Raw genomic sequence first — 14983 nt, forward strand, 5'->3', positions numbered from 1 at the left:
TGTTCTTCCAGGAGAAAAATCTATTACCTGCATCGCCGATACAAGTTCATGAATAGGTGAGTACAATTCTCATGCCAGCCCAGTGTATGGTCATTTGGACCCAATAACAAAAATAATGGTTAAAGTCACGCTGGAAGGAAAAGTCTATCAGTTGTGTTTGTAGAAATGATGGAGTGGTTACATACTAGGACATCTGCAAAAAACAAACCAAACAGAAGTTGCACTTTTAAGGCATTTGCATTGTGAAAGAAGCAATTAATTTTATCAGTTTTGCCTTTTTTAGGAATAAGAAAATATTTTTCAACTGATGGAGTCTTTAAAGAAATAGAAGTATGCTAGTGCAAATGATGTATCTCCTTCTTTCCATGTAGCTCATTAGGGAGTTTCTTGGGGTCAGAGTACCACAGTTACTGGGTTTTTTCATTTCCATGAACCTTGCTTACTTGTAATTGTGATGCCATTATTTATTTATTGCTTCCTCTGTGGGGATGCTTAGTTCTTTGTTGGTAGATAGAAAGCCAATGAACCAAGCTTGAGAGATGTGTATTTTCCAAGAATCTTTGAAGTGTTTTCACTCAATTATTAAATACCTTTAAGGTTATGTGTGCTTCATGCCCAGTTTATGTCTGACTTGATGCAACAAAACCCTTTCCCTGCAGCAGTTTTCATTTGCTTTTTGATGCCTTGGAAAATTAAATGAAAATATCTCCAAAATGCCTACAAATTATACAGGCTTGGCAAAAACCAGATAATTTATATATCTACATTTATCTATCTACAATTATCTCTCTCACTGTATGTGGCATGTGTGTATGCCACAGGACTGCTGATGCACTTTTCAAAGGGGTCTAGCCCCTGACCTACTGTTTTATTGAGGTCAATAGAAATATTCCCAAGAACCTCTAAGACAGAAAAATTAAATTTGAAAAATCTGCATTTCAAAGTAAACAGCCATACCATTTTGATACATTTACATCCATGGGATGATCACTCTGCAATATGAACATATTAAAAATCATTTTGGATATGAAATTATGCCACAGTGTGTTGGTAACTTGACAGCACCAGCATTGATATCACATTATAGAATGTGCCTTTCCATAGTAGTGCTCATCAGAAGAGCACTTCATGGAGTTGAGATATTTTATCTCTCTTTGGCACAGGGTAAAAGATGCACATAAATATTTTAAAACTTGTTGATGCTGCTGCACTTTCCATTCCCACCTTACAATAGATACTGTTGCAGCTGTTAGCTCTGGAATTGGTCTTAACTTTAAAGAAGACATGGCTGCTTTGACTAAAGCAATAGATTGGAAGAAGAAGGTGAAGGTTGCATCATTTATGTGTGTTACATGAAGTTTTGCTTCACGTCCATTTTCTTATGAGTCAGGATGCAATTTGAAGTCAGTATGGGAAGAGGTATGATCTTTTTCTGGTATTTAGCTCCTGAGTGATGAGAACACTTGGATAAATTCAATTTTTATGTTCAGGTCTATAAATAGCTACTTGAGGAAGAAAAGCTGTAACTGAATCTCCCCAGAGGGGAAAAAGAAAAAGTATTCAGCTTTATTTTCACTTATGTGAAACTTAGATATATGTCTTCAACTAAAGTATCTATTTCCTCTAGTCCTAGGTCAGTGTAGATTACAAGTACCCAAAGCCTTTGTCCGGTTTTTGAGTTAATACAAACATTATGCTGACATTTGGGTAAAATTTATTTTAGAGAGGAGTTCATCACAAGACAAAGGCCAGAGCAGGTCTCTTGCAACTTGTGAACCTGACTCTAATTTTCTCTCTGAAAAATTCTAGTGATCTCAAAACTTCCCTACTTTAAAGGAAAGGAGGAGTATCAGACACCTTATAGCACCTGCATCGTGGTTAAAAACTAAATTAATATAGTTAGCACCACAATATGCATAAAGTTCTATGAAAGCTGACCCACTCATAAAAATCAGTCTCAATTATATAAAAACATTTCCTTATTTTACTAACTTGCCTTTGAAAAACGGTTTTATCCCTACCCCACTTCATGGTAAGAAAGCAGTTTCTTTAAAATTATTTGAGAAAGTCTTTGTGTGAGATAAATACAATCTGTATCTTTAGAAAGAGGTGCCGAGTAAAGCCTAGACTTGGAGAGCAGGGGCAGGATTGAAGTGGGACAGCCTCTGTCTTTGAGGCAGTGTGTGAAGCAGCTACCTTTATCACTCCATCACCCCATCGCTCCTGGATAGGTCACACTGCTTCCCAAACAACGCTCCCCTATTCCGCTGAGTATGGGGAAAATGAGGCGTGGATTAGCCTTGAAGAAATAATTCAAAAGAATTCGATTTTTAGCACTGTGTGTCTGTATTTGTTAGGACCAGCACCACTCATTCAGCTTTTTCCTTTTGCGAGATGCTCCTGTAGAGTACAAAACCTGCACTGCTGACTGACGGCACTGTTGGAATGAGCCGGAAGAAATTCAAACCTTTGGTCATTTTTCTTTTCCAAGGAGATAACTAGAGGGGCTTGCTTTCCCTGCAGAAGGCTGTACTGCATGTTCTGTGCTTCGCAGTAAGATTTTGCAACCTTCTCAGACCCGCTTGCCAGCAGGCTGACTGAGCATGCCAAGTAATCTGAGTTTTGGGAATGGCAAACCGCTGGAATGCTGGGTACACTCAGTGAGAAGCCAGCATGAATAATGCATCGCTGCTAAGTGGGGAAAGCACTCAGTCCCTTTGTGCTCTGCTTGTGTGGTGCGATAAACCTGCAGTAGGCAGTATCTCAAACATGCACATTGACTTGCAGCATGAATGGGAAAGGATTGCGGATGGGCAGGGGTGCTAATAGCTCAAAGAATTCGAACGAATTTAATTAACAAGAATGGAACAAGATATGTAGAAAAACCCTCTTCCTAATTCCCTCTCCCTTTTCCATACCTAGACACACTAAGCCTGTCGAATATACGGTAACACAGGGTTTACTGAATTTACAGAGGAAAAACCAGAGGCCAAAGGACAGGGATTTCCCCCGTAGAGAATTTACCTTCCCTGGCATTTCTATCAGTGGCTACACAGACTAGCTCAAGGCTGTCATGCTGGATGCTGCAGCTGGAAAGTTACAATTGGTCAAGCCCTTTAGTGCCCTGGGATCTGACATATCACCTGCATTCAGCACAGACATTTGCAAACTACCTTCTCCTTTGCTCCAAACTGCTGGGTCAGTACAAACACTGCCCATGGACACGTTATGATTAATTAAATGTAAATCTTATTTAAAGTTTACATATATATTCCAGTTTTTCCAAATAGTCCTGATGATAAATTTGCATACATATGCAACATCTGACACCCCTCACCTCACATTCCAGATTGAAAGTGCACAAATGGGACCAAAACAGGTACAGCTGATTTATTTACAAATTTGAAATGTGCCTATGTTTAAAAATGAGCATTAGCTTCCTTATCCAAGATAAAAGTTCCTGGTGGAAGAAGGCTGAATATTCCAGGAATAACTATATTAATTTTAAATGACAATATGTAACATTTTCACATCACTTCCCCATATATTCAGCTGCCTGGATGTGGGTTGTCGTCTCTCAAACTGACTGTGCAGAGGTACCAGCATTTTCTGGTCTTAGAGTTCTTATGTTGGCTCTGTCAAAAAAACCAAAAAAAAAAAAACAACAACTATAAAAAAACAGAAACAAATGAAAACAAAAAAAAACAAACCAAAACCCCCAAACAAACAGCCTCCCCAACCATATTTCCAGTCCTTGAGCTTCTTTCAGAACTAAGCTTTAAGTTCAAAGGAAGTAAATTCTTGTCCTTTAGTCCCACTTCTGGAAGCATTCATCCAGTGTCTGAAGAATGGACACACTCAGTAATTTGTAGTCCATGATTTTTGCAGGGATCAGTGGTTAGAACTTGGAGTAGAGCTCACTGTGCTAAACATAACTTTCTAAAGTGTTTTTCATTATAACATTCTAGTATGGATTTCAATTTGGTTTAGATTATCTTCTCCAGTGAGCTCTGATTCTTCCCTTCGTTTCACTGCATATCTTTGCATGGGCGCACCTGTGGTTAAATTTGCCCTTTCTTCAGCTAAATTATTGTTTGTTTTCACCTTCCAAATGTAAGAATCTGCATAGCAGTCACCTCTTAGCCTAAACACCCAGAGTTCTGGTTTCATGGAGGTTGTAGTGTTGCAAGAAACTTCAGTTGAACAAAATTAACAAAGTAGCCTATTTTTTAATAGCTTCAATTGCGAGGTAAGAGCCCTTACAGAGAGCAGTAATGGGATGTAACTTGCTGGGGTTTAGCTGCCAAAGATCTTTGTCACAATCTCCAATGTTCTAACATTCAGATGGCCAAAATCTAATGTTGGTTAAGCCTGAATTTTAAACTAACTAAAAATCTGAGAAATAAAGGTTTAGAGACATGCCAAGCTCTCACTGGGCTTAGTAAGATTTATGGCAGCATGTACCATCAGCATTGCTTTTTCTGTTGAGACAAAATAAATGCTCCTCTGCAGAAAGCTGGTTATTAGTAATCAAGTTCAGTATATGTAATTTGGTCTGCCTCAAAAAAAGTCAAAAGGCATTGCACCTTTCCTAGCTGCAAATATTAAGTGTCCTGGTTTGACAACCTGTGCTTCATAATGTAGTTAAAAAACCAATTATCACAAATGCTCATACTTATCATGTGCTGCAGGATCGAGAAACAGATAAGCAGGTTCCGAGGATGGTTACCCAGAAAGCCAATGAAACTGGATAAGGAAACACTGCCAGATCTGGAGGAGAATGACTGCTATACTGCTCCATTCAGCCAACAAAGGATCCATCAGTGAGTATTCTATCATATCTCAGCTGCAAGGTGAAAACTTTTCCTTCTGGATTCACCTTGGAAAAATTGATTTCTTTGTTCATGTCTTAAGGACCAGTGCCTTCATGTTAGTCCTTTTTCACTAAGAGGGAGAGATAGCAAATCTACATTTCTATTAATTAAAGGTCCAGGTCAAAGCTAAGGAAATCAATGGGAAAGTTCCTTTTAATTCACTGGAATTTCAATTACATCCTTAAAGAGGTCAAATGGCTATTTTCTCTCAGGTCAGAATTGTAGTTGTTCTTTTTCACTATAAGATGTGATTTAAACTTTTCTCAGCATTCCTTTGTCTTTAGCACAATCAAAACTAGTCCTTCATCACTGATGGTTGAACTACTGATACTTGCATTTCATTCCTAGTTATGACTGTAGAACAAACAAAACTCTAAAGAAAAGAGACAATGTCAATTTGATTGCATTTCTCTTTCAATATTATGGAAGCAAAACTTCTTGCAAAATGGCAGTGTTTAGACAGTTTTTAGACCTAGCAGTGGCTCTTTTCTGCCAATAGCACCAGAGTGGCACAAATGTCAGAGAAATTGTTTGGGTACAAAAAGCCTTTATTCACCTGCAAAATGCAGAGCAGAAAAAGCCCCAGATAACATTCACAACTCATATGGAATTTAAGGAGTGTCAAATTTTGGATGTCTTAAGGGTAGTTACAATGTTTGTGATATGGGAAACAGTCATTGAGTGAGAGCAAAACCACAAAGATTAGGCAGCACTGTTGAAGATACTAAAAGAAGACACAGAATGAATTAATTACAGGTTGCTCAAAATTTTGAAATATGTGGTTTTATTCAGAGAGAAGCCAGGTTGATAAAGTTCTGAAGTGCCTCATTTTGAATGAATAGTTTTTCGGGGATTTGATTGACTAGCTGCAATAAAAACCAGTAAAGTAAATCTCTGCCACAAATGGCATCTTTCCAAATACAGCACAAAAACAGGAACAGGTGCAAAACTCCAGGGAAATTTCAATAGAAGTCTGTTTGATACAGAGATGGATCAGTTATTGTGCCCTGCAAGAGGAAGAGTAGGTGCAAATTAATTTGAGAATAGACCAATAATACTAAAAAAATAATAAATTAGGATGTCAGCATTAATGTTTTTATTACCAGTAATATTAAGTGCTAGCTTCCCTTAAAATTACTGCACTTAGGAAAGGGGTTGGTGGTTTTTTTTGAGAGAATTTTTTTTGTGGCTGAAAGGGGAATTGACATATATGAACTAGATTTATTTTTTTTCATTCTTCTGCCTTGCTCATGTTCATGTTGGTAAATTGGCAGCACAGTTTATTAGGTAGTGTTAGTTTCATTAACACTCCTGCTGTTGTTTGGCGCTTCTTTTCAGACTTCAGTCTGAATCATTGCAGACTTGGAAACTTTACTCCCTGGCAGGCTTGACATTTTCTGCTCAGCTTTCTGTGTGTAGTCTTCCTTACCTTTTGTGTGGGGGCTTATAAAATGTTGGCTGAGCTGGTCTCCTTCTCAAAAAAGATGCTGGCTCTGACAGCTGTGGTGTTCCTCTCATTCTCCACCCTGCTTTATGTGTTGGGCTTTTTTTTTTCACTAAAATTTTGAAATACAGTTTGACTTGTTCAATATTTTTCTTGTGAGTTGCATGCAGGTGTTTCAATTTTTTAATCCAGAGACCCACAATATTGTTTTAGGAATATGAAGATAAATAATCACTGAAATTCTTGAGATGCTGAAAAGAAGAATTCCCATCTACAGTAATGCTAGGATAATTTAGCTTTTGTTTTGTCAGTGGTAAGGAAAGTCCATTCATTTTGATATTTGGGACAGTTATGGTTTTAGAGCACTCTCACCATACCATATTACCAATACAATGTAATTATACTGGAGGCTACAAAATTGTCATGGGTAGTTACAAGTGGATTTCAGTCCTCCACAAGCACATCATCCTATATGCTAGAACAGTGGCAATCACTTTCCTACTCTTGGGCTTTTAGCTGTGACTCTGCCTCCTCTTCCACCACATAGTTGTGCCAAAACTGATTCAGAGAGAACAGGTACAGGACAGGAGGAGTCCCAGTACTGCACCACCGCTCAGCTGGCTGACCTCACTTCATCGAGCATATGGCCATTTTTTGAGCAAAGAAAATGTTTGTAACTCATTCAGTCCTTGAAGTCCTCAGAGAATGCAGAATAAATGCAAGGCTTTTAGTCCTTTTGCAGTGTATTAAGGTGGTAGCTGAAAAATGCCACTAGTGTCTGCTTTTTGTCAGAACTTATGTACAGATTATGGGTTTTAAGTTTATAGTAGAAGCCATTAGATTTCCCTGCAAATCTAGAATCCTAAGTGAGAAGAAGAGATGAGTGGGAAGTACATTCAAACTGTTCTTTGAGCAATACCCACAGGAGCCCAAAATATATAATCAGTCTTTTAATTACACTAATGAGGATTTTTCTGGCTATTGTACAAGTATTTCTGGAAAGCCAGATACGTACTTTTGGCAGTTGAAAATATTTCAGATTTCTGTGTTGCCATAAATTATTGTTTATCCATGACATGCTTAATGACCATGAAGTAAATCACTCACAACCATCTTGGATGCATAAACTCCATATCCTTAGTTTTCAAATAAGATCTCCATGGTCTTACAGTAGATTTTGCCATATACCCTACCTGAATGCTGCCAAATTCTTCCTTTTTTCCTGGTTTTATGTGCTTTTCATTTTCTAAAATATTATGCCTTAAATATTTATATGAGCTTCGCTGCATTTGACTTTGTCCAAATATTGCAATTAGGGTCTAAAATTGCTTATTTCTTCCTTTCTTCTTAGATTCAGATGCCTTTCATGTCATCAAAGAACAGGCAGTTGATTTTTTGGGATCTAGCCATGATTTCCAAATAAAGGGCTCCAGTCTGATGCAGATTTTATAACATGATCTGAGAAGAGACTTCATTTGTAATATTTTCTTTTAAAAGCTTGGAAAGATGACAATTGACAATACTTACAATCCAATGTCTGGGGAGGAAATGAATTAAGAAAAAAACCTGACCAGACCTTATTTCCATAGGAATTAGCATTTTTAAAATATTGATTTACATTGAGTGTGGAAAATTTTAGTAGATCATATCAATAGACTTTTTATTTCTTGCATTTTTCTTTCCCATTCAGAAGGAAAAAAGCCAGATGTGGAGAAATTCAGCTTTCAAAAAAAAAAAAAAAAAATAAAAAAGTTTGTTTGAAGAGGCACAGCTAGCCATCTGTCCTTCCTCCAAAACGGGCAAAGAAGAAAACAAACACAAGAATGACATTTGTGAGATGTACCTGTAACTTTTGCAGCATGGCTCAGGTTTTCTATTGAAGGAATTATGGCCTTCTTCATAGGATATATCACAAAATTGTCAGTACAAGAGAAGACCAAAATTCATCTTATTTCTTTAGTAATAGAAAATATCTGTTTGGAGGAAAAAAGTTATGCAAAACGCTTTTTCTTCTTTTGAATTGTGTGGAATACAAAATGATAATTTTCAAGATAGGATTCTGAGTAGTGTCTCTTTTCTGCAACCACAGCTTGGAAAAGGCCGTGTTTACACCAAAGTATTTCTCCTGAAAATTATCAGTTACAAGAATGTGCAATATGTGGAAAATGTTTACCATTAGACGCACTTAGTTGTCTACTACTACATCTTAGCTATTTCATGTAGTCAGCTGCTAGTCACTTGGGAATAGTAACACTAGCAATTAGCTGCAGTTTTTAAGATAACTGTACACAAGCTAGCCAAATATGTTAATTGCTGTTTAGAGATTTTGAACTCTATACCAGGAGCTATTTTCCGCTTTGTTTTTTTCCTTCAAAAGCAATAAATTCTCTGATTAAATATTAATCTAATATATAATTGAATAACCACTTAAAATAAATATTTATTACTTAGTGAAAAAAAGAAGATAAAAAATTTACTCAGTTAGGAAGACTAAGATAGTAACTTGATTAATTAAGCAAAAATGACCCTGCATACCAGAGGTTAATGGAGTTGTTCTCATTTGTATTATGTCCCCCTGTGGTACATGAGTCTTGTATTTTCTCCACATTTCCAAGATATGTGTCTCTCAGGGTGGAGATGGTTTTCAAGCTATTTCTGATGTTCAGATTAATCTTTACAAACCCCATCTCTACCAATGGTCTGTGCCCATGTTCTCTTGAGCCTCCTTACCCCAAAATCATGGATAGATCAAGGAGTTGCTGCAACTGGAGACATGACACAGGGCTGCATGGACACTTACTAGTTTTGAACCAGGATGGTCATTCTGGTGTTTAAATACATCTACAGTATAATAACTACACATTTTTAAATGGCTTTTTATAAATGAGGAATCATGGTTTTGTAAATCCAGCTCTTTCTCAAACAAATCCTTGTGCTACCAAACTTGGACATGCCTTGCAACAGGTTTTTTAAATTCCCTCTGATTCTGGAAGTTTTAATTGCCTGACAAATAGAACAAAACAGAGCATCCCTGAAAAATACAAAAGGCTCCTTCTACCTCAGGTGAATATTTCTGAGTGAACTAATTTAAATTAAGAAGTGATCTGGGGGAAGGGCAGAGGAAGGTGGAGAAGAGATTCAGCACTTCCCTGACTTTCTGTTTTACTTTGGCAGTTTTGAGGTCATGGTGCCAAATTGGAAACAGAGAGAGCCACTACAATATTCCTCATCCCAGAGTGACCCTGTTTTAGGCAAATGATATGAAAACCCCCATTAATAAAAGGTCCTTTTACATAAACAAAACAGTCAGCTGCAGCCTTAAAAGTCAAGCAAAAAGAAAATTAGCAAGTGCTAATAATACAGCTATTTTCAAACAAATAAAGTAGAGAAACGTGGGGTATTATTCTCAGGGGAATAGTGCAGACTCACGTTGTTGCTGCTACTATAGCTGGGGATTACTTTGTCTATGTTAAATGTGCTAAAACCCCGCTATTATCTCAGCCAACAGCAGGCTGGCTGTTGGCTCCGTGATTTACCTGGGAGTACAGAAGGCTGGGCATTTCTCCTGTGCTAAAGAATACACTGATCACATAGTGATCACTACTTCCAAAAACATCTGTGCTCTTGCTTTGTACTGCTTCCAGCAGAAGGTAATTTTAGATATGGTGAGTGCCAGACGTCAAGTGTTTCAGTGTCTGTGGATCTGTGCACGCTTCCATCCTTCATACCTGTGTCACCAGACCACAGGAGTTCAGATTGCAGCTTGTTTATCTTGCCAGAAAAGCAGAAAATAGCCTTTTCCTGCCTTTTGCTTTCCCAAAATATATAAATTAAAATAAAGCAAGAAAAGTGAATCCACTTTTTGTCAAATGTGTATTCAAAGATTCAGGAGCTCTGTTTACCCTTTAAGGGTTTGTACAGCCTGCAAAATTACCAAAGAGAAGCAGGAATTCATAGGAAATTTTTTCTTGGTTGAATTTGCACTAATCTGAGGCCTTTCTTTAGACAACAGTTAGCTTTGCTGTGCTTTGCTTTTATCCACAGAGAGATAGTTTGAAATTTCCAGTTAACAGTTTAGTTAAGAAGGCTACAAATATAGTTTGAAAGCAATTAACCTTCACTGACTCTTCATGTCTCTTACAGCATGAGTGTAAGAGCAGTATTTCCAGAATGACATTTTTGAAAGGAGTTTTAATTAAGGATCAGCTCTGGAACCTTTCCTTCCAAAAGTACTCCCATTATCTTTTTTGGGATTTTCCTTTTGAATAAGGACAGCTCACACAAATAAGGCTTACAGGACCAAATTAATGATTATAGCTGTTGTGGAACTAATCACTGGCTTTATCTACCTATACATTAACTTCACAGGTAATAAAAATTGTAATGTATTAATCCTTACTTATTTTTTGTCTTACAAATGAAGCAACAAAATGATCAAAACCTTCAGTGAAGAGTCTCATAAATCAAGTCTAAACCCTTATTGAGCCTGAAGACAAGCTGTACTGCTCTTATGAATATTCAAGTCCTTGTGCATGTTGAAAATCTAACAAGGGCAGCAGAAACAGAACAGCTGAGGAAATTCTTCCACCTAAAAGCAACAAGGATTAAAACACTTGCTAGGAAGCCTCTGCTTTATACAATTTATAGCTCAGTAATGTCTGATAAGTGTTTATCTGTACCTAGTTTGAGATTGTCTTCAGCTCTGGCCCCTGTGAACTGAAATTTGAAGTGTGAGATTCTTCACAGACTGAGAAAATCTTTCTCCTCTGAATTCTTCATTGGATGCTGTAGAATATGGAATACCTTTGATGGTTATTCTGTGAATATGGATATACCACCCACATTCAGAAATAAGACAAACTGAAGCACAAAAATTTGGGGGGAAGAGACATCCATGAAGCATGGGAAGAAGCGGGGGTGGTTGAAAGGGATAAGTCCTACACTGAGCTGCCTGATTATCCTCTGACAAGAACAACTCCTGTGACTTTTGAGATAAATTGAAACCTCCCTGACATTGTCTTAATTTATTTCAATGTCTAACTGGGATATTGTAACACAGATACAACCACCTGAGATACTGTCAACTTTTCAAGGCTTTCCACTCATGTCTGCCTCTTTTTGTTTCATGTGCCAGAGGTCCCTGCCCCATTGATTATGGTGATGGTGATCTTTCTGGATCTACAGACAATTTCACAGAAATAAAGCCAGAGTATCTGTCTGGATCTACAGACAATTTCACAGAAATAAAGCCAGAGTATCTGAGTTAAGCAAATTTTAAAAGCCCTATGACTTTTATGTTCAAAAATAAGTGAGGATTATTTTTTAAGTGTTACCACATGCAATTCTATCCCAAAATAATGATGTTGTTAGGGATGGTCCAGGACATCCAAACAAATCATTTTTGGCACCCCTTTTTCACCTTTTCTGAACTCTAGCATCTCTTCTTCATCCATGTCTTCATGAATAACTTTGGAAAACACTCCAAGGGCATGTTTTTGGCCCACTCTGATCATGATGAGTTCTTCCTCACCTCTTCCCCTCCTGCCCTATTACTGGCACAAGATTGGGCAGGGCAGAATCTCTGCAGCTCATATTCTCACAGGTGTTTTAGGACTGCTTCAGCTTTTCTGGAATAGGCAGAGTTCTTCATGGCAGTTATTATGCTGAGGTGTTTGCATCTGCTTCACAGACACATCTGGTTATTTCTTCTTGCCCATATGAGAGTGAAAGCTATAATAACACAATTGCTAAATTTGCAAATGAATGCAAATCACTTAAGTGTTTCTTTAAACAAGTGATTATTTCTTTGTTTTCTAGAGTTTGCATAATTCCTGATTTTTGCCTTTTTGCATTCATGACTCATGAAAATAGAAATGCTTAAATACAAATATTAAACAAGTTCTTCAGAAAATATGTTGAAATGGCTACCTCTAGTTACAGTATGAGACAGTTGTGATAACAGATGGGCAAAATAACCTTGTATTACAAGGAAAATAGATTAAGGTGTTATCTGGTTCCATGTTGCAGTTTTCCCAGATGCGGTGATTTAATTCACAGTTGAATCCTACAAGAACTTGTAGCTAAATCAGAATGAAAATGAGTATGCTGTTTTGATATCTGTGAAGTTGTCTTCACAGTTCTTTAACATGTAGTGCTGTCTGGGAGGTGAGGTCTTGGATAGACAGACAGTAAAAGAAAATTAAATAAACAGCAAAAATCTCTAATCGTTCATTTCTGCTTTACTCCTGCCTTTTAAATTGTTTCTGCTGCTGTGAAAACTGCCTAATACAGAGTTCCAGCTTCAGCTGAAAACAATTGTTCTAACTGATTCAGACTTTAATTTTTTTTATATATAATTTCAGCATATATAATTTTCAGCATTGTCAGCATAAACTTCACATGATGACACTATTTCTTTTTTTCTCAAAATGCTTTTAATAGTTATTATTTTACATACTGAGTACTTCAAACTGAATTTGAAAGCATTAAAGATACATCTTTATAGCCACATGTATTTTTGTATCTGAAGGATAAGCTCAGTCTTACATATCTTTTGTGTAATAGCAGCTTGGAATGGGATGGTGGCCCAAAACTGTTCCTGTACAGAAAAGGCAGTGGCTGGTGGACACCAACAGCATTTGCTGTTTGGTACCAGCCTACTGGTGGTCAGCCAATATGCATAAATCAAATTCCTTTTGGTAGATACTGTAGGCCATGGGTAGGACTTTGGGAATTGCAGGGAAATGGGAGGAAGCCAAAGTACTGAGTGCAGTAGTGAATGGACTGTAGACACAGAAATGGCCTGTGAGTACCTGGTGTGGAGTGGCAAAGAACACATGAAATAGTTACCTCTAGAAAATCAGGTTTCATTACTTCTGGTACACTTGGAGCAACTTGTCTTACATACTTTTAGGATTTTATTTTTTTATTTAACTGTTGGCCTTTGAAGCAGAACATAAGGAACTTATGTACACACTGTATTGTATTGAAAATTCAGCTGAGAATTTTGATAATAAAGAGGGATCAGATGAAGTTCTCAAAGTCCAGAAGTTGGACTCCTCATTTTTCAAAATTACTGTGGAGGTGCAAAGCCGTATATTATTTCCCAGGGGTAAAGATTCATTCTGAAAAAAACAAATTTTCATTTGGGTAAAATTACCTGAGGGGAAAACTGAGCAGTGAATTTCACATCGTGCAAAAGAGAAGGTGACGTGGATCCACGCCAAGCTCCTGATTATGATCTCATTTAAGGTCATATTTGTCTAGTGTGCTGTCCTACAGACTCATCTCTCTATGACACCTCTATGACCTTAACATTTTATTTATCAGTTTATTCAATTCTACAGCTCTTCAAAACCACAGATGAGGAAACCAATATTGCCTCCTATCCCCAGGGTTTGTTGGGTTTTTTTAATTTATCCGGACTCAACACAATTCTGTCTAACCTATTAAACACAGAACCTGTATTCATACTCAGTAAGTGAATTCTGAGAGCTAATTTTCTACTGTATTTTAGCTTCCAGGACCAAATGTAGGAGTATATGATACTTTCAATTTCTAACATACTATTCAGTAATAGTTTTCAGTAAGAATGGTTTATTTATCAAGTGGATGTTTCCAACTGACTCATAATGGTAGAGCATAACAAAAAAAGCCTGGAACAGATGTGAACTTCTACTGCTGCACTTGCAAAGATATGCTTTTGCAAATTTTCGTGAAGAATTTCGTAGTTTTCAGTGAATTATCTAAAAGTGATGCTTATCGTAATGAATACTTAAATATCTCCTATCTTTCTCCAGACTTCTCCATGTAATTCTTTGTTAGAGCATGAATACTGTTACTGACAGCATCTCACCTGGCTAATCATCTCTTAATCAAGTGTCTTTAATTCTCCTTGCACTTGCCTCGTGCTGTAGATTTTTAGAGTGCTACAGAAATTAATGGAACTAAATATTTGCCTTAAACGTGCTATTACATATTTCTGAGATGCCCTTGGTTTTTATTTTCTTGTAGCTTCATAATACACAACAAAGATACTTTCTTCAACAATGCTACAAGAAGTAGAATTGTACACCATATCTTACAAAGACTGAAATATGAAGAAGGGAAAAACAAAATTGGTAAGTACTGAGCAATGTGCTTTTAAATGTGCGTTTAAAAAAAGAAAGAAACCTGCCTGGCTTCATAACAGACTCTTTTCCTTCCTTTTTAACCACCTCAGTTTTGACTGTTTACATCTCACCCACTGCTGTTGTATGGGCTTTGCCTGGAAGATGTGATCATCCCCCTGTAATATCAGTCAGCTTTCACAGGCACATGTCACCACATGGGATTTATCACCTCTGCAAGGGAAGAGGCTGATTTAAACATGAAATATGAGCAGATTATGAGCAGTGGAGAAGCAGAGAGACTCATGCAGGAAAACTTTTATTCTTTCATAAAAAATGTGCTTGGAAGGATGGCAAGATTTGTGCTGCTCTGAGCCTCTGCATCTCAGGCTACAGGGCTTCTCCCTGGATACCATATCTGAGGGAGATGGAAGACTGTATCTCTGTAGTTGGTGTAAGTCAAAAGGGAGTTCACCACTGATGTCCTCAGTGCAAAGAATGCTATGCATAGCTGTGGCTTCATTTTCAATTAGTGAGTGGAGGGGAAATTCGGAGTG

At 37.3% G+C, this 14983-nt stretch overlaps 1 protein-coding gene across 7 annotated transcripts in view; it reads left to right on the forward strand.

The window, feature by feature from the left end:
* The window catches only part of ANO4 (anoctamin 4), a 169891-nt gene that overhangs the window by 104117 nt on the left and 50791 nt on the right, over positions 1 to 14983 (forward strand). For 6 of the 7 annotated variants that reach the window (XM_033514332.1, XM_033514334.1, XM_015627778.3 and 3 more), the window contains 3 exons: positions 12 to 56; positions 4692 to 4823; positions 14332 to 14438. In XM_033514332.1, coding sequence (XP_033370223.1) covers positions 12 to 56; positions 4692 to 4823; positions 14332 to 14438 — 284 coding nt within the window. The remainder of the gene's footprint in view (positions 1 to 11; positions 57 to 4691; positions 4824 to 14331; positions 14439 to 14983) is intronic. The other variant, XM_033514335.1, reaches the window with a different exon arrangement.

The sequence above is a fragment of the Parus major genome, chromosome 1A (assembly GCF_001522545.3).
Source record: "Parus major isolate Abel chromosome 1A, Parus_major1.1, whole genome shotgun sequence".
Taxonomy (NCBI): Eukaryota; Metazoa; Chordata; class Aves; order Passeriformes; family Paridae; genus Parus; species Parus major.